The following is a 26,654-nucleotide window of genomic DNA, read 5'->3' as shown; positions in this document are numbered from 1 at the left end:
GGTGGGCACTTCCCACTCACATAAGAACAACCATCGTTCTCACGAAGTCTTAGAGATAGTTTGGCAAAATTATCCAGTGATTGTCTTTCACCTCCAGCTTGTTTCACCTCCAGTTCGATTCATTTTGTCCTGAAGTATATAGTATCATCGTTTTTAAATTGCAGAGTAGTATCCCGTTGAATATGTATTTTATAACTTTATTTAGTCATTCATCAATTGCATTTAGGTTGCTTCCACTGCTTGCCAATTGTAAATAAATCAGATATGAACATAGGGGTACATATGTCTCTTTGAGTTAATGTTTTCATGTCCTTTGGGTATATGCTGGGGAGTGGTATTACAGGCTCATAATATGTTTCCATTTATATTTGGTTATGGATACTTCATACAGTTTTTCAAAGGGGATGCATCAGTTTGCATCCCCACCAGTAGTGTAACAGTTTCATTTTCACCACATCCTTGTCAACATTTTTCTTTTCCTGTTGCTGACATAATGGGCAAGTGTGGTATGCTTCAGAAGGCTTCCTTAGGACATTGAGAATAGCTGGGAACAGGAATTACAACTGAAAAGAGAATAACATAGGCATAGGGAAATATAAGGACACAGGCATTTCATAAGGGAACAATGGTAGGCAAGAAGCCATTTAAGATAAGCTATTATGACTATAATATAGAAATCAAAGAAAGGGGCTGGGTCATGGTACACACTCAAATCACAGTGTGCAAGGACCTGGGTTTGAGCCCCCGTCCCTACCTGCAGGAGGGAAGCTTCTCAAGTGGTGAAGCAGGGCTGCAGGTGTCTTTCTACTTCTCTTCCTATCTATCTCCCCCTCCTCTCTCAATTTCTCTTTGTCTCTATCCAATAAATAAAGATAAAATATTATATATAAAAAAAGTCAAAGAAAAATATAATGCTGGTCTGGGAGACAGCATAACAATGTGCATGCTCTCCCCAGTGATTACCATCATTTGTAGAGTAAAAACTAGTTTCAAACTAGATATATTTAACCAGCATAGTGTTGCTGAAAATAATTACTTAACTTTCATAATATTGATAAAGTTCCTTCTTTTTAACACAGTGCTAAGCCTAGTACATATGTAATTCTACTACTCAGAAGTCTTCTCCTGGCAAATTTTCTCATTAGAATTTTAGAGAGTGTGAAAGAGTGGAGAGATACCACAGCTCTCGTCTACCATTTGGGCTCTTTTCTGATATTGTTCATGGCACTTCTGTGTGGTACCAGGGTTTGAATCCAAGTTCTTTTTAATATTCTCTTCTGTTGCCCTTGTTGTTTTATTGTTGTAATTATTGATGATGTTGGATAGGACAGAGAGAAATGGAGAGAGGAGGGAAAGACAGAGAGGGGGAGAGAAAGACAGGCACCTGCAGACCTGCTTCACCACTTTTGAAGTGACTCCCCTGCAGATGAGGAGCCGGGGGCTCAAACCGGGATCCTTACACGGGTCCTTGTGCTTTGCTTCACCTGTGCTTAATCTGCTGCGCTACCGCCCGACTCCCATGAATCCAAGTTCTTATACATGGTAAAGCATCTGTCTTACTGGGTAAACTATCTCCTATTCTCTGATATAATTTTTTATTGAGAAATTAATACTATTAATCACAGTTAAAATGGAAAAATATGAACTAATATTTTTATTTTAATTAGTGTTTTTCTCTGTATTCACATTATTGAACAGCTGCAGGTGTAAACTAAATCCCTAACAAGTGCAGTTTTGGCTTAAATGCACAATTACTATTTTTATTGAGATATAATTCATAGGCAGTAATATGTACCACTGAAAAGTATGCAATTCATTGTTTTCCAGTATATTTATAAGAATCTACAGCAGCCTGCACTAGTTCTATAATATTTTCATTTCTGATTCAGAAGTCTAATTAATGTTAGCAGGCATTCTTCTTTCTCTCACCGTAGCTTCTGTCAAATTTCAATTTTCTTTCTTTTTTCCTTCCCTCCTCACCCCCCCCCCCATCAGAACCCAAGAAAACAGGGGCCTGAAACCCAAGGCAGTACAGCGGAATTAATTACAGGTCTCATTCAACTAGTTCCTCAGTCTCACATGCCAGAGATTGCTCAGGAAGCAATGGAGGTAAGAGGGAAATGAACCCTAGACTCTTGAAGGAAAAGTTGCAACTGTGAATATTCTTGATATATCTTTGATGAGTGTTCTCTGTGAGTTCTAATTGCCGTTTATGGGTATATGTCAGATAATGTAATTTGTAGAAATGACATGCTTGTATTAATAAGCTGTTTTCAGTACTTTTGGGCTTTATATCACATGTAGCAACAATAGTGTTAATCTATATTCATTTAAAAGCAGGGTATAATTCACATAACTATATGAAGTTCTATATTTTAAAATGTAGGGTGAGGGAAGGTAGTATAATGGTTATACAAAGAGACTCTCATGCCTGAGCCTCCAAAGTCCCAGCTTCAATCCCCCACACCACCATAAACTAGAGCTGAATAGTGCTCTGGTAAAAAAATAAAAATAAATAATCAAAAATTAAAAAATGTACAGTTCAATGAATATTAGTAGATTCTCGAGCTATCACAATTAAAGATCTTTATTATCTCTTTAAAAAACCATTTTACATCTCATCTGCATGTCTCTTAAACCATTGGCAACTATCTGTTTTGTCTATTGGTTTATTTATCATATATATATATATTTCATATATGTAGAATCTTATAATATGTGACCTTTGGTGTCTAGTATCTTTGACCCGACAGAATTTTCAAGGTGTTTCTATATTGTATTGTAGCATGAATTAGTGAACAATGCTATGGGTATGTGTATGTTTTTATGTGGCTGTATCATTTTAGGTATAGGAATGGAAGTTCTGGGCGATATGGAACTCTGCTTAACTTTTGAAGAATAGCCAGACATTTCCAAAATGACTTTTATATGTCCCATTATCCTTGTATGAAGGCTCCACTAGCTCCACATCTTTCAATACATGCTATATGTATTTTTCATTGTAACCAACATCTCGAACATAATATGACTTCTGGGCACTATTACAAAACAAACCTGTACATTTATTTTTGCAACAAAGGGGATGAACCCAGGGCTTTAAATGCATGTTATATTGCTGACCAACCTTCCTGGCCCAAATTTTTATTCTACATCAAGGGAGAGAGATAGAAAGGGATGGACCAAGAGAGAGGGAGACATCCATGTAGTTGCTTCGTGGTGTTCATGGTGCTTCCAGTGATGCTGGGTACCTAACATGGGGCCTCATGTTTCTTTTACCTGTGCAGCCCATCACCCCAGCCCTCTTCATGAGACATTTGGGAATATTGAGGGCTTGCACATATACAGTAAATTACCAAGCAGCCTGTTCCACCCATTTTTTGCCCATTCTATATGTTGAGAGAAAGAGACAGAGACAGAATGCCCATTCTATATGCTGAGAGAAAGAGAGACAGAAACAGAGATAGAGACACCATTCAAGGCACCATTCAACTATTGATGGAGCTCTCTTTGATGATGTTAGAGGTCATACAGATTGAACCTTGGACCTCATGTATGGAGGCTCAGCATAGCTGTGCGTTATCTGTTTGAGTTATCTCTATTCCTTTTAAAAAGTATTTCTTTTGTTTACTCTTACTTGATAGATATTTGTGTAACTTGATATTATAAATTGTATGCTTCACTTTACAAAATAGTGTTTCCATACTCATTGCTATGTTCATTGGCTGTGCGTTTATTTCTATTGATTCTATAAATTGTTATATTCCTTGCATTCCTTGAAAGACCACTTGATAGTATTTGGTAGGAACTGTGTAAATTAATTTTTCCATACAGTGGTTTAATATTTGATAACAGGAGAATATTTCAATCTGGTAAACATCCTTAGTGCCATGGAATTCCCATGTGGTGCCAGGACTTGAAGTTGGGCCAAATGCATGGCAAGGCATGGGCCTTTTACCAATCCATCCTGTAATTCCTTTATCCATTGACTTGTCATTGGGCATTTAGCTTGATTCCATACTCTAGTATGAATAGTACTGCTGTGACCATAGGAGTGTATATATCCTTTTGAATTGGTGTTTTCATGTCCTTTGGTTAAATGCCTAAGAGTGGTATTACAGGACTTTAAGGTATGTCCATGTATGTTTAAGGGATCTCTGTACCTTTTCTGTAGGAGCAATACTAGTCATATTCCCACCAGCAGTATACCAGAGTTCTGTTTTCTTCACATCCTTGCCTGACTTGTTTTCAGTCGTTTTTGTTGTTGTCATTGCTGGAGCTTCACTGCTCTGAGATGAGTTTTTTAGACTGAAATATAGCCTCAGTGGTCCGGGAGAGTTGGCACAGTGATAAGGCTTTAGACTCTCAAGCATGAGGTCCTGAGTTCGATCCCTGGCAGCACATGTGCCAGAGTGATCAGAGTGATGTCTGGTTCTTTTTTTTTTTTTTTTTTTTTTTTTTTATTTAAGAAAGGATTAATTAACAAAACCATAGGGTAGGAGGGGTACAACTCCACACAATTCCCACCGCCCAATCTCCATATCCCACCCCCTCCCCCGATAGCTTTCCCATTCTCTATCCCTCTGGGAGCATGGACCCAGGGTCATTGAGGGTTGCAGAAGGTAGAAGGTCTGGCTTCTGTAATTGCCTCCTCACTGAACATGGGCGTTGACTGGTCGGTCCATACTCCCAGTCTGCCTCTCTCTTTCCCTAGTAGGATGGGTCTCTGGGGAAGCTGAGCTCCAGGACACATTGGTGGGGTCTTCAATCCAGGGAAGTCTGGCCGGCATCCTGATGACACCTGGAACCTGGTGACTGAAAAGAGAGTTAACATACAAAGCCAAACAAATTGTTGAGCAATCATGGACCCAAAGCTTGGAAAAGTGGAGAGGAAGTATTAGGGAGGTACTCACTGCAAACTCTAGTATACTTCTGCTTTCTTACTTTGGTGCCATACTCCAAACTCAGTCAATTTCTGCTTTGCGTTTCTACTTCTTTTTTTTTTTTTTACATGCATAACATTCCCCAGATTCCCATTTAGCAATACAACCCCCACTATTTCATTCATCATTTTTCATGGACCTGTATTCTCCCGACCCACCCACCCACCCCAGAGTCTTTTATTTTGGTGTAATACTCCAATTCCATTTCAGGTTCGACTTGTGTTTTCTTTTCTAATCTTGTTTTTCAACTTCGGCCTGAGAGTGAGATCATCCCATATTCATCCTTCTGTTTCTGACTTATTTCACTCAACATGATTTTTTCAAGGTCCATCCAAGATCGGCTGAAAACGGTGAAGTCACCATTTTTTACAGCTGAGTAGTATTCCATTGTGTATATATACCACAACTTGCTCAGCCACTCATCTGTTGTTGGACACCTGGGTTGCTTCCAGGTTTTGGCTATTACAAATTGTGCTGCCAAGAACATATGTGTACACAGATCTTTTTGGGTGGATGTGTTGGGTTCCTTAGGATATATCCCCAGGAGGGGAATTGCAGGGTCATAGGGTAGGTCCATTTCTAGCCTTCTGAGAGTTCTCCAGACTGTTCTCCACAGAGGTTGGACCAATTGACATTCCCACCAGCAGTGCAGGAGGGTTCCTTTGACCCCACACCCTCTCCAGCATTTGCTGCTGTTACCTTTTCTGATGTGTGACATTCTCACAGGAGTGAAGTGATATCTCATTGTTGTCTTGATTTGCATTTCTCTGACAATCAGAGACTTGGAGCATTTTTTCATGTGTTTCTTGGCCTTTTGGATCTCTTCTGTGGTGAATATTCTGTCCAATTCCTCCCCCCATTTTTGGATGGGGTTATTTGTTGTCTTGTTGTTGAGTCTGGTAAGCTCTTTATATATGTTGGTTATTAAACTCTTATCTGATGTATGGCATGTAAAGATCTTCTCCCATTCTGTGAGGGGTCTCTTGATTTGGGTAGTGGTTTCTTTTGCTGTGAAGAAGCTTTTTAATTTGATGTAGTCCCATAGGTTTATACTTGCCTTAGTCTTCCTTGTAATTGGATTCGTTTCATTGAAAATGTCTTTAAAATTTATGCGGAAAAAAGTTCTTCCAATATTTTCCTCTAAGTATCTGATAGTTTCTGGTCTAACATCCAAGTCCTTGATCCACTTGGAATTTACTTTTGTATTTGGTGAAATACAGTGATTCAGCTTCATTCTTCTGCATGTTTCAACCCATTGTTTCCAACACCATTTGTTGAAGAGACTCTGCTTTCCCCATGTAATAGTCTGGGCCCCTTTGTCAAAGATTAGATGTCCATAGGTGTGGGGCCTCATTTCTGGGCTCTCAATTCTATTCCACTGGTCAGTGTGTCTGTTCATGTTCCAGTACCAAGCAGTTTTGATGACAATGGCCCTATAATATAGTTTGAGATCTGGCAGTGTGATGCCTCCGGTTCTGTTCTTTTTTCTCAAGATTGTTTTGGCAATTCTAGGTCTTTTCTGGTTCCAGATAAACATTTGTAGTATTTGTTCTATTCTCCTAAAAAATGTGCTTGGGATCTTGATGGGGATAGCATTAAATTTGTAGATGGCTCTGGGTAATATATTCATTTTGATGATGTTAATTCTTCCAACCCATGAGCATGGAATATCTTTCCACTTCTTTGTGTCTTTTTCAATTTCTTTGAGTAGTGACTCATAATTTTCAGTATACAAGTCTTTCACTTCTTTGGTTAGGTTTATTCCTAGATATTTTATTGTTTTTGTTGCTATAGAAAAAGGAACTGATTTCTGGATTTCAATTTCTTCTAACTTAGTGTTTTGCATAGAGGAATGCCACTGACTTTTGAATGTTAATTTTATAGCCTGACACATTACTGTATTGCCTGATGATTTCCAAAAGCTTCTTGCTAGATTCCTTAGGTTTTTCCATGTATACTATCATGTCATCTGCAAATAAGGAGAGTTTGACTTCTTCTCTTCCAATCTGTATCCCTTTAATTCCTTGCTCCTGCCTGATTGCTATGGCAAGAACTTCCAACACTATGTTGAATAGTCATGGTGATAGTGGGCAGCCCTGTCTAGTACCTGATCTGAGGGGAAATGCTTCCAGTTTTTCACCATTGAGTATGATGTTGGCTGTAGGTTTGCTATATATAGACTCCACTATCTTCAGGAATTTTCCATCTATTCCTATTTTTTGTAGTGTTTTGATCATAAAGGGATGTTGTATTTTGTCAAAGGCTTTCTCTGCATCTATTGATATGACCATGTGGTTTTTGGTCTTGCTTTTGTTGATGTGGTGGATCACATTGATTGATTTACGTATATTAAACCAACCTTGCATGCCTGGGATAAACCCCACTTGGTCATGATGAACAATCTTTTTGATATACTGCTGTATCCGGTTGGCTAGAATTTTGTTCAATATTTTCGCATCTATGTTCATCAGAGATATTGGTCTGTAGTTTTCTTTTTTGGTTGTGTCCCTGTCTGCTTTTGGTATCAGGGTGATGTTGGCTTCATAGAAGCTGGCAGGGAGTATTCCAGTGTCTTCAATCTTCTGGAAGACTTTTAAAAGTAGAGGTATTAGTTCTTCTTTGAAGGTTTTGTAGAATTCATTTGTAAAACCATCTGGTCCAGGACTTTTATTTTTGGGGAGATTTTTGATAACTGTTTCAATTTCATTAGCTGTGATGGGCCTGTTCATATTATCCACTTCCTCTTTACTTAGTTTTGGAAGTTGGTAGGTATCTAGGAAATCATTCATTTCTTCCAGGTTCTCTAACTTGGTGGCATATAGTTGTTCATAGAAGCCTCGTATGATATGTTGAATTTCTGCAGTGTCTGTTGTGATATCTCCTCTTTCATTTACTATCCGATTTATTTGGGTCTTCTCCCTTTTTTGTTTTGTGAGTCTGGCTAAAAGTTTGTCGATTTTATTTACTTTTTCGAAGAACCAACATTTACTTTCATTGATCTTTTGTATGGTTTTCCTATTCTCAGTGTTATTTATTTCTGCCCTAACTTTAGTAATTTCTGTCCTTCTGGTTGCTTTAGGGTTCCTTTGTTGTTCTTCTTCTAGGTCTTTAAGATGTACAATCAGGCTGTTTATTTGTGCCTTTTCTCGTTTCCTAATGTGTGCTTGTATAGCTATGAACTTCCCTCTTAGGACTGCTTTAGCTGTGTCCCAAATATTTTGATAGCTTGTGTCTTCATTTTCATTGAACTCTCGAAACATTTTGATTTCTTCTTTGATTTCCTCTTTGACCCAGAAGTTGTTAAGAAGTGTACTGTTGAGCTTCCACATTTTGGCACTGTTACTAATCTTTTGTTGATTGTTAAGTGTTAGTTTAATTCCACTGTGGTCTGAGAAGATGCTTGGGATGATTTCAGTGCTCTTGAATAGGCTGATGTTGTCTTTGTGGCCTAACATATGGTCTATCCTTGAGAATGATCCATGTGGATTTGAGTAAAATGTGTATTCCAGTTTCTTGGGATGAATGACTCTGAAAATGTCCAATAGTTCTAGTTTATCTATCTCTTCATTTAGCTCCCTTATGTCTTTACTGATTTTCTTCCTGGATGATCTGTCAAGTTGAGATAGTGGGGTGTTAAAGTCCCCTACTATGATTGTGTTACTGTTAATATATTGCTGTAGCTCTTTCAGTAGAAGTTTGATGTATTTAGATGGCTTCTCATTGGGTGCATAGATATTAATAATTGTTAAGTCTTCTTGATTGACTGATCCTCTGAGCATTAAGTAGTGTCCATTCCTATCTTTTTTAATCTTATGTATTTTAAAGTCTATCATGTCAGATATGAGAATAGCTGTTCCTGCCCTTTTTTGTGGGCCATTGGCTTGAATGATAGTTTTCCATCCTTTCACTTTAAGTCTGTGTTTGTCTTGTTGCGTTAGGTGAGTTTCCTGTAGACAACATATTGTTGGGTTGTGTTTTCTGATCCATCTTCCTACTCTGTGTCTTTTAATAGGTGAATTCAGGCCATTCACATTTATTGATATCAAAGATTGAAGATATTTTAACGCCATTCTTGTAGAGTTTTAGAGTGTTTTGATATATGTTCTATTTGTGGTGGTCTGGTTGTTTATAGGAAACCTTTCAGAACTTCTTTCAAGGCAGGATTGGTGATGGTTGCTTCCTTCAACTGTTGCTTGTCTGAGAAGGTTTTGATGCTTCCATCTAGTCTGAATGACAATCTAGCAGGATATAGTATTCTTGGCTGAAAGCCTTTCTCATTGAGCACTCGATAGATATCTTGCCATTCTCTTCTGGCCTGTAGTGTTTGTATGGAGAAGTCTGCTGCTAATCTTATGGGTTTTTCTTTGTAGGTGACTCTTTGTTTTTCTCTTGCAGCCTTGAGGATCCTTTCTTTATCCTTATTCCTTTCCAATCTAAGTATGACATGTCTTGGTGTCTTTAGGTCTGGGTTAATTCTGTTTGGGACCCTCTGGGCTTCTTGAATCTTTATGTCTTTGGTGTTGTCTAGACTAGAGAAATTTTCAGCTATTATGGCCTGGAGAACGCTTTCTTCCTCCCCTTCTCTTTCTTCCTCTGGTAAGCCAATAATGCGTATATTGTTTCTTTTGAAGTCATCCCATAGGACTCTGTTGTTGTTTTCAGCATCTCTTAATCTCTTTTTGAGATCTCTTACTTCTTCTTTAGTTGTCTCTAATTCATCCTCAATCTTGCTAATTCTGTCTTCAGCCTCATTGATTCTATTCTCTCTGCCCTCTACTGCTTTCTGGAGTTCATCTATTTTGTTGCCCTGCTCTGATACTGTTTTAGCTTGTTCAGCTAGTTGCCTTCTTAGCTCAGCAATTTCAGCTTTCAGCTCTCTAATAACCATGAGATAATTAGAATTTTCTTCCATATTCTCATTTGTTGTTCCTGCAGTTCTGATTACTATTTTTTCAAATTCTTTACTCACTCCTGTTATTATTTCCTTAGCTAATGTTTGGATGTTGAACTCGTTGTTTTGTGCTTCGCCCTCTGGAGGACTTTTAGCTGGACTCTTGTCCTGGTTCGAGTCTCCATTATTTTTTCTTGTTGTTTTAACCATTTTATATAAGTTAACAGTTTTTTCAATCCCTGAGTTGGAGTTCAGTGGTGTAAAAGCCTTTTTTTTTTTTCCCCTGTAGGCTATGGTAGCCTGAGGGCTTTTAAACTATCAATAGGCTTCTTAGCTTAATCAATGACTCCTGACCAAGAGATAAAGCAGGGTGTGGCAGAGATAATCCAGTGGTTATGCAAAGAGACTTTCACAGCCCTTCAGCTATGCCACCGAGGTATAGGTCTTCTCCTGAGTTTCCCGGTTAGATCTCTGTGCCCTGGTGTCCCTCCCTGTTGCTGCTCCAGATTCTGAGGGTAGTAGCAATGGAGACTCAGAGTTGTACTTGGTGAGTCTCTGGGGAGTCCTTTCCTCCCTTCAGCTGTCCCCTTGTTGGTGGAGCAGACTGGAGGTGGTGTCTCCACTGACAAACTGTCGAACTGTTAGCAGTCACTTAATCTCTCCTTAGGCCCCTCTCTCCTCTCTGTCACCAGCCATGCGTGTTTGTACTCACGGGTGATTTACTGGGTTCCTGTGGTCATTATAGTCCTGTCTTGTTTTCGGTCCGGGTGGTCTCCTTTGGTATTCCTAGTTGATCCGGGAGAGGAGAGGAGAGGAGAGGAGAGGAGAGGAGAGGAGAGGAGAGGAGAGAAAGCGATCTTCTGCTCGATGTCTGGTTCTTTCTCTCTCCTCCTATCGTTCAAATTAATAAAGAAATAAAATCTTAAAAAAAAAAAAAAGAAATATAGCCTCAGACAGGAAAAGAGACCACAGCAGTGAAGCTATGTCCATTGTGTTTGGTGTTGTGCTCAAACCTCTTGTTTACACTATTTATTTATAGACCGTCACTGGTGTTAGGTGGCCTCATTGTAGACTTAATTTGTATTTATTTATTTATGTAATTTTTTAACAGAGTACTGTTCTGCTCTGGCTTATGGTGGTACAGGGGCTTGAACCTGTGACTTTGGAGCTTTAGGCATGAGAATCTGTTTGCATAACCGTTATGCTAGCTACCCTGTGCTTTGTATTTTCCTACTGTTAAATGAGAGAACACTTTTTATGTTTGTGGGACTTGTCTGTTTTTAAAATTTTGTTTCTTAAAGCACTTCATACATGTATATGTTGCTGTTCTGAATGCATTAATCATTTAATTTGTGCTTTTATGCCATTTCAGTAAAAATGCTAGTAATAAAGTGACTTCATTATATATCTATATCTTTGTATGCATGTTGAGTTCTTGGTTTCCCAGACTTTTTTTTTCTTTTGTCCCATTCCATATGTTAAGACTGGTTGTAATCACTTACATTGTTAGAATTTGTAAAATAAATACCTAAATGTTATGTTTACCAAAAATATTTTTTAAATTTTCTCTTTCTGTTAAAATTTAGGCTCTGCTGGTTCTTCATCAGTTAGATAGCATTGATTTGTGGAACCCTGATGCTCCTGTAGAAACATTTTGGGAGATTAGGTACATGAATTTTAATTTTCAATTCTTTGGAAAATGTTATATTTATTTTTGTCTTTAAATGTAAGGTATTTTATAACCAATTTACCACAAACTTATACTTTCAGAAATTGAGATTTTCTGTTAGAATATTTATTTTAGTGAAGGGTGTTGTCACGGCATTTAGAAAACATGTTTTAGAGAGCTGTGCTAAATCTTAGTACCTAGCCACTACTATTGTCATGGTTGAATCTTCTATTTTAGATTCCTTGTAGTTACAAATCTTTTTATTTGAAGTTCACATTTACAAACATAATGTTCAAATTTTATATTATGACTCAGTTTTCAAAGCTTTATACTTCAATAATTTTTCCATAATACCAGTGTTTGGTAACTGAGTCAATAATAAAACATTTGCTTAAAAGTCAAAAGTATGTAGATAATTCTGTAATTTATTTCTTACGTTATATAACCACCTTTCCCCCCTTTTCCCTTTTTTGTCTTTTCTCCTCCTCCTTTCTATTCATCATCTTTCTTTTTTTTTTTTTTTCTTTTCTTTCTTTTGTCAGAGCACTGCTCTTCTGGTTTATAGTGATAACTGGGATTGAAAGTCTTTTTTGGGTGCCAGGCAGTGGCCGAGAGGGTTAAGCACACATGGCATGAAGGGCAAGGACCAGTGTATAAGGATCCTGGTTCAATCCCCTGGCTCCCCATCTTCAGTGGAGTTGCTTCACAAGGAGTGAAGCAGGTCTGCAGGTGTCTGTCTACCTTTCCCTCCCTCCCTCTGTCTGTCTTCCCCTCCTCCATTTCTCTCTGTCCTATCCAACAACAGTAACAACAATAATGATAACAGCAACAATAAACAACAAGGGCAGCAAAAAGGGGGGAAAATAGCCTTCAGGAGCAGTAGATTTGTAGTGCAAGCACAGAGCCGCAGCCATAACCCTGGAGGCAAAATAAATAAATAAATAAGTAAATAAGTTTTTTTTTCCCCGGGGCGGGCAGGTGTGGGGGGGTAGATAGCATAATGGTTATGCAAAGAGACTCTCATGCCTGAGGCTCCAAAGTCCCAGGTTCAGTCCCCTTGCACCACCATAAGCCAGAACTGAGCAGTGCTCTGGTAAAGAAAAAGAGAAAATTTTTTTCCATATGCATTGTATTATTTTGGGATCCCCAATTAGTACCTTTTAATGAGCACAAAGGCATTACAGTGAAGGAAATCCGAATGTGTAATCCTTGGCTTTTGTTATTGTAGAAGGATATAAGCACAAAGTCACTTGCATTGAGTTAAATACTAGACTGCAGTTGTATTCTCCTAGCCAGTTTATGTTAACCACATAAAAAAAATTACATCAAAAAGTAAAAAGTTAAAATAGTTAAAAATTATTATTTTTTTTTAAGAGATAAAGACAGTCAGGAAGGTAGTGAAAATGACCACAGTACTGAAGGAAGTGCTATGAGGGCTGGGGTTGAACCTGGGTCTTATATATGCCAAAGCAGCACCCTCTCTAAGTGAGCCATTTGCCAGCCCAATAAAGTAAATTAAAAACTATTTTGAGGGCAGGGATAGATAGCATAATGATTATGCAAACAGACTGTCAAGCCTGAGGCTCCAGAGTCCCAGATTCAGTCCCTTAGACCACCATCAACCAGATTATCTGGAATAATATTTCAATTTGTAATTTATAATGTTACTTGTTAATGAGATGTCTTACTCTTTTTTTTTTTTTTCCATTCTAAATTTAAAGTTTGGTGTGTGTTTCAAACTATACAACACATCTCATTTTGGACAAGCTCATTTCAAGTGCTTAGCGGTCATGTGTGGTTGGTTAATGCCTGCTGTGTTGGACAGTGCAGTATTAGAAACATATATTTTTTTAAAGGACCAGTTGGAAGATTTTATTTTTACTTTATTTATTTACTTACTTACTTTTGTCATCAGGGTTACTGCTAGGGATTGGTGCCTGCACACTGTTTTCACTGCTCCCAGCAGCCATTTTTCCTTCTTTTTTTCTTCTTTCTTTTATTTGATAGGACAGACAGAGAGAAATTGAGAGGGGAAGAGAGAAAGAGAGTCTCCTGCAGCACTGCTTTAGCACTCATGAAGCTTCCTTCCTGCTGGTGGGAACTGGGGCTTAAACTCAGTCCTTTCACACAGTAATGTGTGCATGTAACTGAGTGCACCACTGTCCAGCTCCCATTTGGTAGATATTCTTGGCTTTGTGGGGACTATTTCACTAAAACTTTATTTACAAAACCAAATAGTAGATGGGCTTAGTTGGTGGACAATTATTTATAGACCCTTACTCTAAAACAAAGGATTTATATACAGACTATGCTGTGCATGTGATCTATAAATTTTTCCTTGAGCTCTCTGCCTGGATGAGATACATGGGTTAAATAGCAGGGAGTTAGGAAAGGTTGAGACTTATAAGTTTTTATTATTTATTTTTTACTTGACCTCTGACAGACTTTTTTTTGGTTATCATGCTATTAACATTTTAATAATTATTTATTTACCTAAAACAAATTCTTGAAAGAAAATTAAATTTCTTGCCTGGGGTAGATAGCATAATGGCCATGCAAAGAGACTCTCTTGCCTGAGGCTCTGAAGTCCCAGGTTCAGTCCCCTGCACCACCGTAAATCAGAGCTAAGCAGTGCTCTGGTAAGGAAAAATAAAAGTTAACTTTCTTTTAAACTTGTATTCTTTACTAGAGAAACTGCTATTCTTAAATATTGATCTTATCTGTTTTTTTTTTTAATTGACAATGCTGGTAACAATAAACTTTATGTTATGGCAGCTCACAAATGCTTTTTTACATCTGCAAGAAATTAACTAGTCACCAAATGCTTAGTAGCACAGAAATTCTCAAATGGTTACGGGAAATTTTGATCTGCAGGAATAAATTTCTTCTTAAAAACAAGGTAAGCAAAACAATATCTTTAAAAATGAAAAATATTCCCCACCTACAGCAGGAAAGCTTCACGAGTGGTGAAGCAGGGCTGCAGGTGTCTCTCTTGTCTCTCTTCCTCTTTATCTTCCCCTCTCAATTTCTCTCTGTATGTATACAATAATAAATAAAACATTAAACATTTATAAATAAGAAAAGTATTTGGAATAGTAATGAAATGAAGTTAATGTATTATTAGTCAAAATAGGTCATGTTGACTTCCTCCTTCCCATAAGGTCCTCAAAGGCTGTATATAGATTCAGAGCACCTGATAAATCAATGTTTGAAAAGCTATTCTGAGGTTTTGGCCTTAAATCCATAGTTCTGTTAAGTTTTAGTTGAGTAGGCAGGACTCTTGGGGCAGGTTTAGGGGAGGACTGGGGGTTGATATAATCAAAGTAAATTGAGGAACATATTCTATCACTTCTCTTAAGTTTATACATTATTTGTGAATCTTAAGACTTGACTATACCAGAGAATGTTATCTGTCATAAAACTGAAGTTTAAGGATTTAAGATTCTTAATATAGTTTATTAAATTTCTTACAGAAATATTTTACTTACTAGAAATAGCAGGAATCTTCCTCTTTAGGGATAAAGAAAAAACTTTGAGGGCCTAGGTGGTGGTGCATCTGGTTAAGTTCTCACATTACAATGTGCAAGGACCCAGGTTCAATCCCCTGGTTCCCACCTGCAGAGGGAAAGCTTCAGGAGTGATAAAGCAGGGCTACAGGTGTCTGTCTATTCCCCCCCATATATCTATCTCCACTCTCCTCTCAGTTTCTCTCTGTCTCTATCCAATAATAAACAAATTTTTAAAAATTTTAGTGGTCCAGGAGGTAGCACAGTGGATAAAGCAGCAGACTCTCAAGCATGAGGTCCTGAATTCAATCCCTGGCAGCACATGTACTAGAGTGATGTCTGGCTCTTTCTCTCTCCTCCTATGTTTCTCATTAATAAATACATAAAATATAAAAAAAAATTTTTAATGTCTACAGCAACTGGTGGTGGACTCTTAAAAAAAAAAAACAAACTATTGAAGCATACTGACTAGGCTATGGGGGAATAGAAAATGACCTTAGGGAGTTGGGCGGTAGTGCAGTGGGTTAAGTGCAGGTGGCGCAAATGCAAGGACCGGTCGGTGTAAGGATCCTGGTTCAAGCCCCCAGCTCCCCACCTTCAGGGAAGTCTCTTCACAGGCAGTGAAGCAGGTCTGCAAGTGTCTATCTTTCTCTCCCCCTCTCTGTCTTCCCCATCTCTCTCCATTTCTCTCTGTCCTATCCAACAACAGTGACATCAACAACAATAACTACAACAATAAAATAAGAGCAACAAAAAGGCATAAATAAATAAGATTTTTTTAAAAAATGACCTTAATTTTTTTTTTTTTTTTTAACCAGAGCACTGTTCAGCTCTGGCTTATGGTGGTGCAGGGGATTGAACCTGGGACTTTGGAGCCTCAGGCATGAGAGTCTGTTTGCATAACCATTATGCTATCTACCCCTGCCCTAAATTTTTAACATAAAGTTTCTATAATTAGTCTACTAAAATTCTTAAATATGTAATAGTTTTAAGAGTAGTTGATTTAATGAATTTTTTTTTTATTTTTTAATGCAAAGGGTAGATAGCATAATGGTTATGCAAACAGACTCTCATGGCTGAGCCTCCAAAGTCCCAGGTTCAATCCCCCACACCACCATAAGCCAGAGCTGAGCAGTGCTCTGGTAAAAAGAAAAAAAAAAATTATCTTTATTTATTGAATAAAGACAGCCAGAAATTGAGAGAGAAGGGGGAAATAGTGAGGGAGAGTGACAGAGAGACACCTGCAGCCCTGCTTCACCACTTGCAAAGCTTCTCCCCTGCAGGTGGGGACAGGGGCTCGAACCTGGATCCTTGTGCATTATAATGTGCACTCACCCAGGTGCACCACCACCCGGTACCCAATTTAATGAACTTTATCCATTTATAGAATTACAGCTTTATAAGACATATTTATCAAACTCATATGAACTCTTGTTTTATTAGTGATTTAATATGATTTATAAAATTATAAGTTAATAAGGGTGTAATTCCACACCATTTTCACTACCAAAATTCTTGGCCCCTATCCCCCTCTAATGGAAACTGCAGCAGTTCTCCCAAGGTCATAGATATGAGTTGACTATTTTTCCCCTCTATTTTATTCACTTCCACAGCCCTGCCTTCACCTCCTTTCTAAGTCAACTGACACCTATTACTACTTCCAGGTGTCCTTTTTCCTTTTCCCTCTTAGATAACAGAAATAGTGCCTGACTTCCTTTGGTATTTTCTAGATTCTCTTCCTTTTTAGTGATGGTATAAGAATAAAGATTTTTTAAGTCACAAACATTGTGGGTCTTGGTGGAACTGGGTTCAGAGGCCTCTTCTCATAATATTTCACCTCTCTGAAAACATGAACCAAAATTATTATTTTTTAAATTTTTAAAAATATTTTATTTTTTTTTTTGAGATAAATGCAGAGAGAGACACAGAGAGAAACACCAGAGCACTGCTCAGCTCTGACTTATGCTGATGCGGGGGACTGAATCTGGGATTTAGGAGCCTCAGGCATGAGAGTCTGTTTACATAACCATTATGCTATCTCCCCCGCCCTATTTTTTTCCTTTTTAGTATTTATTTATTCCCATTTGTTGCCATTGTTTTATTGTTGTAGTTATTATTGATGATGTTGTTGTTGCATAGGACAGAGAGAAATGGAGAGACGAGAAGAGAAAGATAGACACCTTCAGACCTACTTCACCACCTGTGAAGTGACTCCCCTGCAGGTGGGGAGCCAGGGGCTCGAACTGGGATCCTTATGCCCAGTCCTTGCGCTTTGCGCCACCTGCACTTACCACCCGACTCCCCCAAAATTCTTTTTGAGGTACAGAAGGAAGGAGTTCTGGCTTCTGTAATTGCTTCTCTTTTAGATATAGATGATGGCAGGTCGATCCATGACCCCCACCTGTCTCTGTCTTTACCTGGTAGGGCAAGGGTCTGGGGAGTTAAGGTTCAGACACACATTGGTGAAGTCATCTGCCTAGGAAGGTCAGAATTAAAAGTAATGATTTCCAGTGCTGCCATTTCAACTTGTTAATTTTTCTTTTTAGAACTAGGAACATGGTGAGTTGGATTTATTCACATCCTTATCTTAGGGTATTAGTATAGTGGAATTTGACATTATTCCAAAGATAATGGACAGAATTAGACCTCAGGGTTTCCATACCCTTAGCCTTAACTCTAGAGTACAGGTATTCATAATTCACTAATGAATCCATAGTACTGTGGTCTACAGTCACTCTTAGAACTTACTCAGCATGTATGCCACTGTTAAAAACTGGTCCAGGCAACAAGGGCAACAAAATGGGAAAAATACTTCCTAGTGCAGGCACTGAGCTCCAGTGATTACCCTGAAGGCAAAAAAAAAAAAAAAAAAAACTGGTCCAGAGGAATTTAGTCTCATGAGTCAACATGACACAGGATAAAATCTAGTGGTAGAAAAGTCTTAATAATTGAGAAGTGCATTATGTTTTTCAAATAATACACTTGTATTGATGTGCTGATGTTTTACTTGTGTCCATGTTATACTTAATTTATATTTCTGGACTCTACTACCACTTATGATGATGTGAAACACCTATATCAAGTTTTAAAGACACTAAACAAACATTTTTGCATTCCTGCGTTTCTAATAATGTTCCTCAATGTGAGGGAGTTAGGAGGAGAGGTGTATTCTAGGATAATAGCTAATGAGAAGTCACGATACAGTAAGCCTTTATTTCTCTTGGTTATCAGTGCTTTGATAGAGCTTCTTTCTTTTTTTCTAGCAGGCAGATAGAAGTTCCTGTCACTTTCTCTTCGTTTATGGGGTAGGCTGTGAAGTTCCTTCAAGTGGAAATACCAGTCAAATGTCTATGGATCATGAAGAGTTACTACGTACTTGTACTCCAGGGCCTTCTCTCCGTAAGTCAAAAGGAAACTCATCCATGGTAAGAACCATCTTCTATAGTTTTTTGCTATTAATCCATGCTTTGTATTTTTTCTGGATGAACTTTGGTAATTTCAGTTAAATGATATGGTGTCTGGTCCTGGAGGTGGCGCAGTGGATAAAGCATCGGACTCTCAAGCATGTGGTCCTGAGTTCAGTCCCCAATAGCACATGTACCAGAGTGATGTCTTGATGTCTGGCTCTTTCTCTGTCCTCCTATATTTCTTATTAATAAATAAATAAAATCTAAAAAAAATGATACTGTGTCAGGACTTTTTTTGATTCAAGTTTTATCACAACTCTTTGTAGAATTCTAGATAAATGATTAATATCTTTATGACTCAATTTCTCAACTTTAAAGTGGGATGATTATATTTTTTCCTAGAATCACTATGAAAATGAAATAGTTATGTATGAGCAGCATTTGAATAAGTATTTGACCCTTATAAATTGTAATTGATAACTAAAATTATCATAAACATCTACTCCACAAAAAAAAAGACCATTGTATCTGGGGATTGAGAGAGTACTTATCTGGTAAGAGTGTTTACTTTACCTTGTGCAAATTTCCAGCTTCCAGCCCCATGGCCACCACATAGGAGCACCACACCAAGGGAAAGCCTTAAGAGTGGTAGAGCAGTGCTACAGTGTCTCCTCTCTCTGTTCTTCTCTGTCTTTACCTCTCTATCTAGGAAAGAAGGGGGCGGGGGCTAAGTCCACCAGGCACAATGGAAGTATTGCAGGTAGAAAGCCCCAAAGAGACCTGATGGGAAAAAGCAGAGTGGGGGCGAAGAAGGGAGGGAGACTATCATACCTACGGAAGTTTGAGAGTTACATTAAGACTAAGAAATAATTCACCTGCTAGAGCTCATACCTGAAGTTTCTTTAGTAGTGGAGTAAGTGTAATGGTGTCTTTGCTTCTCACTATCTCTCTAGAATGAATAAAAATGGTGGGGTGGGGGTTGGGAAGAAGGAGGGATGAGAGGGAAAAGAAATAAGTGCCCCAGAATAGTAGAACCATTCATGAATGAGGCTCCTGTGCTGTGCAATAAAAACAAGAGTTCTAGGAGTCAGGCTGTAGCGCAGCAGGTTAAGCACAGGTGCCGCAAAGCGCAAGGATTGGCAAAAGGATCCCAGTTCAAGCCCCTGGCTCCCCACCTGTAGGGGAGTCACTTAACAAGTGGTAAAGCAGGTCTGCAGGTGTCTGTCTTTCTCTCCCCCTCTTTGTCTTCCCCTCCTCTCTCCATTTCTCTCTGTCCTATCCAATAACGACGACATCAATAACAACAACAATAATAACTGTAACAAACAACAAGGGCAACAAAAGGAAATAAATAAATTAATTAATTTAAAAAATATCTTTTTAAAAAAGCAAGAGTTGTACCAACTAACAACATACTGAAAAATTTTTTGCTTGATATTATAGTTATATACTTCTGTGATTTTTGTTTGTATTTATACAAGTGAATATATTAAATAATTACAGAATAATTTATTTTCCAGATCAACACTTTTTAATTTCTAGGTTTTTTTTTTAACTTTTTTTTATTATCTTTATTTATTTGATAGAGACAGCTAGAAAACGAGAGGAAGGGGAATACAGAGAGGGAGAGAGACAGATATACCTGTAGCACTGCTTCACCACTCATGTAGCTTTCCTTCTGTAGGTGGAGTTTGGAGGTTTGAACCCAGGTCCTTGTACATTATAACGTGCTCTCAACCAGGTGTGCCACCACATGGCCCCTTGTAATTCCTATTTTTCAAAATAACCTTCTGTAAATGAACAAAGCAACATTAACAGTATGACACTGACTGTTATCTACTTTACCTGAAGAATTTGCGTGTTTGTGAATGAGTATTTCTCCATCTCATGTTTGGGAATGTGTAATTCAGGATCAGAATTATCTTCCATAGCAGCATTTAGTTTTTGTTTATGTGCTCATTTCACCAAGTGTTATAGTTACTTTGTTCTTCCCTCCAATTGGTTATTTATTTATTTTAATTTACTATTTTTATTTACTAGATAGAAACAGCCAGAAATCGAGAGGATAGGGAAGATAGAGAAGGAAACAGACAGAGAGTCACTTTTAGCGCTGTCTCACCTCTTGTGAAGCTTTCCCCCTGCAGGTGGGGACCAGGGTCTTAAGCCCGGGTCCTTGCGCTTTGTATTTTGTGCTGTCAGCCAGGTGTTCTGCCACCTAGCCTCCTCTTCCCTCTAACCGATAGAGAGGGTTTCCTTTTCTACTTCTTCTCTTAATTGTATAAATGACTGGGTACTGCACTACACTTTTAATTCAGTAGATTTTCTTGTGCTCATGTTGAACTTAGCCTACATTTATGGAATCTGGACTTGGATGATGCCTATTTGTGTTGAAATAGTAGTGCTGTGTGGGTCCACATGATCTCATTCTTATATAGTCATACATTTTGAGGTTTGAAAATTCCTCTTATGAAGGCTCCAGGGTGGTCAACTCAAAACAGCAGAATCTGTTTGCATTTAGATATACACTTTTATCCTTTCAATATTCCAGCAAAGGGGACTCTCATACAAAAGTAAAAGTTTTGTAGAAGTACAAAAAAAAAAAAATCTTATCATGATAAACGGAAGGGTCTTGGGGGTATTACATGCAGAATCACGTTATTAATGTTAATTGTATAACTATATTATTTAAATTAATATATTAATTACATATTGGGTGGCATTGTTGAGGTTTATGAATAATATTGTGTAGGTTGCAAAGTACATGTCTTCCACCCCTGATTTCCAGGATAGTACAGCCGGATGCAGTGGAACCCCACCAATATGCCGACAAGCCCAGACCAAGCTGGAAGTAGCCTTGTACATGTTTCTGTGGAGCCCTGACACTGAAGCTGTTTTGGTTGCTATGTCTTGTTTCCGTCACCTCTGTGAGGAAGCAGACATCCGATGTGGGGTGGATGAAGTGTCAGTTCACAACTTTTTGCCCAACTATAATACTTTCATGGAATTTGCCTCTGTCAGCAATATGATGTCAACAGGTGAAGTGGTTTGTTTTGTTTTGATTTTGTTGTTCACTGTGTTGAATCATATGGTATCTGATTGTGGGAGGAATGTTTTTAAGATTATTACTTTGTAAGTTTACTTACAGCTTTTCTGAAATTCTTTTTTTTCCCTTATCTTTATCTATTTGATAGAGAGAGTCAAAAATCAAGAGGGACCTGGTTCAAGCCCTGGCTCCCCACCTGCAGAAGCTCGCTTTGCAGGTGGTGAAGCAGATCTGCACGTGTCTATCTTTCTCTCCTTCTCTCTGTCTCCCTCTGTTCATTTCTCTCTGTCCTATCCACCAATAACAACAGCTATGACAACAATAACAAGCACAACAACAAGGGCAACAAAATGAGGAAAAATAGCCTCCAGGAGCAGTGGATTCATAGTTCAGGCACTGAGCCACAGAAATAACCCTGGAGGAAAAAAAGAAAAAGAAATCGAGAGGGAAAGGGGAGATATGTGGAGAGAGAGAGACAGAGAGAGAGAGAGACCGAGACCTGCAGCCCTGCTTCACAACTCGCAAAGCTTTTCCCCTGCAGATGGGGATCCGGGGCTCAAACCTGGGTTCTTGTTCTCTGTAATGTGTATGTATACTCAACCAGGTGCGCCACTACCCACCCCTACTCCACCCCTCCTTATCTTTCTTTATTTGATAGACAGTCAGAAATTGAGAGGGAAAGGGGAGATAAAGAGAGGGAGAGGTAGAGAGGCTTTTCTGAAATTCTTTTCTGCACAAGACAGGGTGAAAGTAAATAGTATGTGAAATTAATGAACTTTGCACTGAGTTCTTTTTTTTAAAAAATTTATTCCCTTTTGTTGCCCTTGTTTTTATTGTTGTAGTTATTGTTGTCATTGTTAGATAGGACAGAGAGAAATGGAGAGAGGAGGGGAAGACAGAAAGGGGGAGAGAAAGACAGACACCTGCAGACCTGCTTCAGCACCTTTGAAACAATTCCTCTGCAATGCACTGAGTTCTTACCTATACATTTGTGAGAGGGGAACCAACAGTATAAATTACTGTCAATTAACAGACTATTATATTATTTACTCTGTGAACTATGTATTGTGAGGTTTTGAGTAAATATAGGTTGGAATAGCTATTTCATGCTTTCAGCATTGTGGAGTCCAAGTTAGATTCCTGTGAGGAATCACTGAGATTTGTAATTTTTTTTAAATAACCTTATTTATTTATTTGCAGTACCAAGGAATTGAGCCCAAGGCTTTGCACATAAGCAGTTTCACTCTTTGAATGGTCTCCTGATCACCTTTTTAAATTTTTTATTCTTTAGTTGAGTGAGAGAGTGGAGAGATACACAACACTGGCCCACCATCCGTGGAGCTCCCCTGATGCCATTGGTGGTGTACTCACTCATGCGGTGCCAGGGCCTCATGTACAATAGTGTGTGTTCTCCTAACAAGGTGTGACCTATCTTCCAGGCCCTTCACCTTTATCATTTGACACATGTATGCTACTCCTCCTACAGTGCTTCTGGGGTTGGGCTAGCACTTAGCGTGCAGTAAGTCAATCTCTGTTATGTTGCTTAGGAAGAACAGCACTTCAGAAAAGAGTGATGGCTCTACTAAGACGTATTGAACATCCTACTGCAGGAAACACTGAGGTACGTCCTTATCAGCAAAGATATCCCAGCTCCCACCTCTTCTAGTGCATATGTGCCTAGGAGTAATGCTTGGAGCAAATTTAAGATACATGCTTCTAACAAATATATTTTATTTTCAAATTGTACCAAATTTGAGACTTGTTTCTTGCTGATTGATAGTTAGCTCTGGGCTTGAAGTTGCTTTCAAGTGGTAACTGCCTTTGTTTTAGGCTTGGGAAGATACGCATGCAAAATGGGAACAAGCTACAAAATTAATTCTCAACTATCCAAAAGCCAAACTGGAAGATGGCCAGGTGAGTTTGTAAAGTTGATATTGTTGTAGATTAATTGATCTGCTAAGGATACATACTTAAATAATCTCTTGATAAGGATACTTAGGTTCGGGGTAGATAGCATAATGGTTATGCAGAGACTCACAAAGTTCCAAAGTCCTAGGTTCAGTTCCCCACACCAGCATGAACTAGAGCTGAGTAGTGCTCTGGTAAAAAGAATAAAAGTTGGTGGTGCGGGGGGAAGGCGGTAATCTTGAGAAAAAAATAAGAACAAAAATGGGGAGTTAGGCAGTAGCGCAGCAGGCTAAGCGCCGGTGGTGCAAAGCGCAAGGATTGGCCTAAGGATCCTGTTTTGAGCCCCCAGCTTCCCACCTGTGGGGGAGTCGCTTCACAGGCAGTGAAGCAGGTCTGCAGGTGTCTTTCTCTCCCTCTCTCTGTCTTCCTCTCTTCTCTCCATTTCTCTCTGTTCTATCCAACAATAACGACATCTATAACAGCAACAATAATAACTACAACTATAAAACAACAAGGGAAATAAAAAGGGAATAAATACCAAGTAAATAAAATCAAACACGAAAGATCACATAGTACATGACTCCACCAGAATAGCCAAATCTACAGTGGCAAGAAGTAAAATAGTGGTTGTCTAGGACTTAAGTGGTGTGGGCGAGTTGAGACTAATAGCTAAAGGAGATGGGCTCTTTTTTTAAAGATTTTTAAAAATATTTACTTATTTATTTATTCCCTTTTTATTTCCCTTGTTGTTTTATAGTTGTAGTTATTATTGTTGCTGTTATAGATTGAGAGAAGAAAGGAAATATTAAAAGAAAGGAAATGTGAGGGGGAGGCGAGTAGATAGCATAATGGTTATGCAAACAGACTCTCATGCCTGAGGCTTCAAAATTCTAAGTTCAGGGGCCAGGTGGTGGCGCACCTGGTTAAGCACACACTACAGAGTTCAAGGACCCAAGTTCAAGCCCCTGGTCCCCACCTGCAGGGGAAAAGCTTCACAAGTGATGAAGCAGGGTTGTAGGTGTCTGTTTCTCTCCCTCTCTCCCTACCCCTCCCTTCTCAATTTCTGTCTCTATCCAATAATAAATAAAATAAAAATATTTTTAAAAAAATTCTAAGTTCAATTCCCCCACATCCCCATAAACCAGAGCTGAGCAGTGCTCTGGTATTTAAAAAAAAAAAAAAAAAAGTTAAAGGATGGATGTATTCTGGTTTTAGTTGATGACAAACACATGACTTTTTAAAATATTTATGGTTGGGGCGAGGTGGTGACACACCAGGTTGAGCGCACATGTTACAATGCACAGGGGGACCTGGGTTCAAGCCCCCAGTTCCCACCTGCAGGGGGAAAGCTTCATGAGTGGTGAAGCATGGCTGCAGGTGTCTCTCTGTCTTTCTCCCTCTCTATCATTCTCTTCCCTCTCGATTTCTGGCTGTCTTTATCCAATAAATAAAGATAATTAAAAAAATTTTTTTAATATTTACGGTTAATTGCATTTTTAAATATAAAACATGCTCTTTTGTCATGGAAGAAGTGCTATATAAAAGGAATTTGATATGTATTTCAGAAAGTCCTGATTGAATTCATACTTTCCATAACAATTTTATATCTAGGCTGCTGAAAGTCTCCATAAGACCATTGTTAAGAGGCGAATGTCTCATGTGAGTGGAGGAGGATCCATAGATTTGTCTGACACGGACTCCCTACAGGAATGGATCAACATGACTGGCTTTCTTTGTGCCCTTGGGGGAGTATGCCTACAGCAAAGAAGCAATTCTGGCCTAGCAACGTATAGCCCACCCATGGGTCCAATCAGTGAACGAAAGGGTTCCATGATTTCAGTGATGTCCTCAGATGGAAATGCAGATACACCTGTCAGCAAATTTATGGATCGGCTGCTGTCTTTAATGGTGTGTAACCATGAGAAAGTGGGACTTCAGATACGGACCAATGTTAAGGACCTAGTGGGTCTAGAATTGAGTCCTGCTCTTTATCCAATGCTGTTTAACAAATTGAAGAACACCATCAGCAAGTTTTTTGACTCTCAAGGCCAGGTAATGTATTTTCTGCTTTAATTTTTCATCTCCCCTGTGAATTAAGTAAATTGTTTGAAAAATGAAACACTTTATTCTTTGGTTAATAAGCTACTGATGTGAACATTTACTCATATTTTCTTTTTTTATTGGCGGGGGTGGGGGAAGGTTAATGGTTTACAGTGTAGTTGTTGGCACATGGGTACAACCTCTCATCTCCCTTAGTAGGTATCTGTAAAACACTCACCCCCCAACTTAAATCCTCTCCCTCCATTATGCACCGGGGTCCCCAACCCCCACCATCTCCCCCTTCCCTCCTTTCTTTCCCAAGAGTCCTTTGCTTTGGTACAGTATACTAAATGCAGTTCAAGTTTTATTTTGTGTTTTCTTTTTCTGTCCTTATTTTTTAAGTTCCATCTTCAAATGATATAATCAGGTATTCATCCTTCTCATTTTGCCTTATTTCATTTAACATGATTCTTTTAGGCTCTATCCAAGATGAGGCAGTGGAGATGACTTTATTTTTTTTTCAATTTTAAAATTATTATTTTTATTTATTTAAAAAAGGAGACATTAACAAAACCATAGGGTAAGAGGGGTACAACTCCACACAGTTCCCACCATCAGATCTCTGTATCTCATCTCCTCCCCTGATAGCTTTCCTATTCTTTATCCGTCTGGGGTTATGGACCCAAGGTCATTGTGGGATGCAGAAGGTGGAAGGTCTGGCTTCTGTAATTGCTTCCCTGCTGAACATGGGTGTTGACAGGTGGATCCATACTCCCAGCCTGCCTCTCTCTTTCCCTAGCAGGGTGGGGCTCTGGGGAAGCAGAGCTCCAGGACACATTGGTGGGATCGTCTGTCCAGGGAAGTCTGGTCGGCATTATGCTAGCATCTGGAACCTGGTGGCTGAAAAGAGAGTTAACATACAAAGCCAAACAAATTGTTGAGCAATCATAGACCTATTTTTAATAGTGTAGTAGTATTCAATTGTGTATATACCACAACTTTCTTAGCCTTTCATCTGTCATTTTCATTTGGGTTGCTTCCAGGTTTGGACTATTACAAATTGTGCTGCTATGAACATAGGTGTACACAGATCTCTTTGCATGGGCGTATTTACTTCCTGTGGATATATCACCAGTAGAGGAATTGCCAGGTCATAAAAGTTGGTTCATTTCTAGCGTTCTGAGACATCTTCAGACTGTTTTCCCCAGGAGCTGGATCAATTGGCATTCCCAGTGGCAGTGTAGGAGGTT

At 38.7% G+C, this 26,654-nt stretch overlaps 1 protein-coding gene across 5 annotated transcripts in view; it reads left to right on the top strand.

Annotated features, from left to right (window-relative positions):
- The window catches only part of NF1 (neurofibromin 1), a 317,563-nt gene that overhangs the window by 107,764 nt on the left and 183,145 nt on the right, over window positions 1-26,654 (top strand). For all 5 annotated transcript variants that reach the window (XM_007530811.3, XM_007530810.3, XM_060203994.1 and 2 more), the window contains 8 exons: window positions 1,996-2,109; window positions 11,418-11,497; window positions 14,276-14,399; window positions 18,270-18,431; window positions 21,199-21,448; window positions 23,004-23,077; window positions 23,287-23,370; window positions 24,976-25,416. In XM_007530811.3, coding sequence (XP_007530873.2) covers window positions 1,996-2,109; window positions 11,418-11,497; window positions 14,276-14,399; window positions 18,270-18,431; window positions 21,199-21,448; window positions 23,004-23,077; window positions 23,287-23,370; window positions 24,976-25,416 — 1,329 coding nt within the window. The remainder of the gene's footprint in view (window positions 1-1,995; window positions 2,110-11,417; window positions 11,498-14,275; window positions 14,400-18,269; window positions 18,432-21,198; window positions 21,449-23,003; window positions 23,078-23,286; window positions 23,371-24,975; window positions 25,417-26,654) is intronic.

Source organism: Erinaceus europaeus, chromosome 12 (genome assembly GCF_950295315.1).
Source record: "Erinaceus europaeus chromosome 12, mEriEur2.1, whole genome shotgun sequence".
In the NCBI taxonomy this organism is placed as follows: domain Eukaryota; kingdom Metazoa; phylum Chordata; class Mammalia; order Eulipotyphla; family Erinaceidae; genus Erinaceus; species Erinaceus europaeus.
The sequence above is the reverse complement of the archived record's forward strand: the minus strand, read 5'-3'. Positions and strand labels throughout refer to the sequence as shown.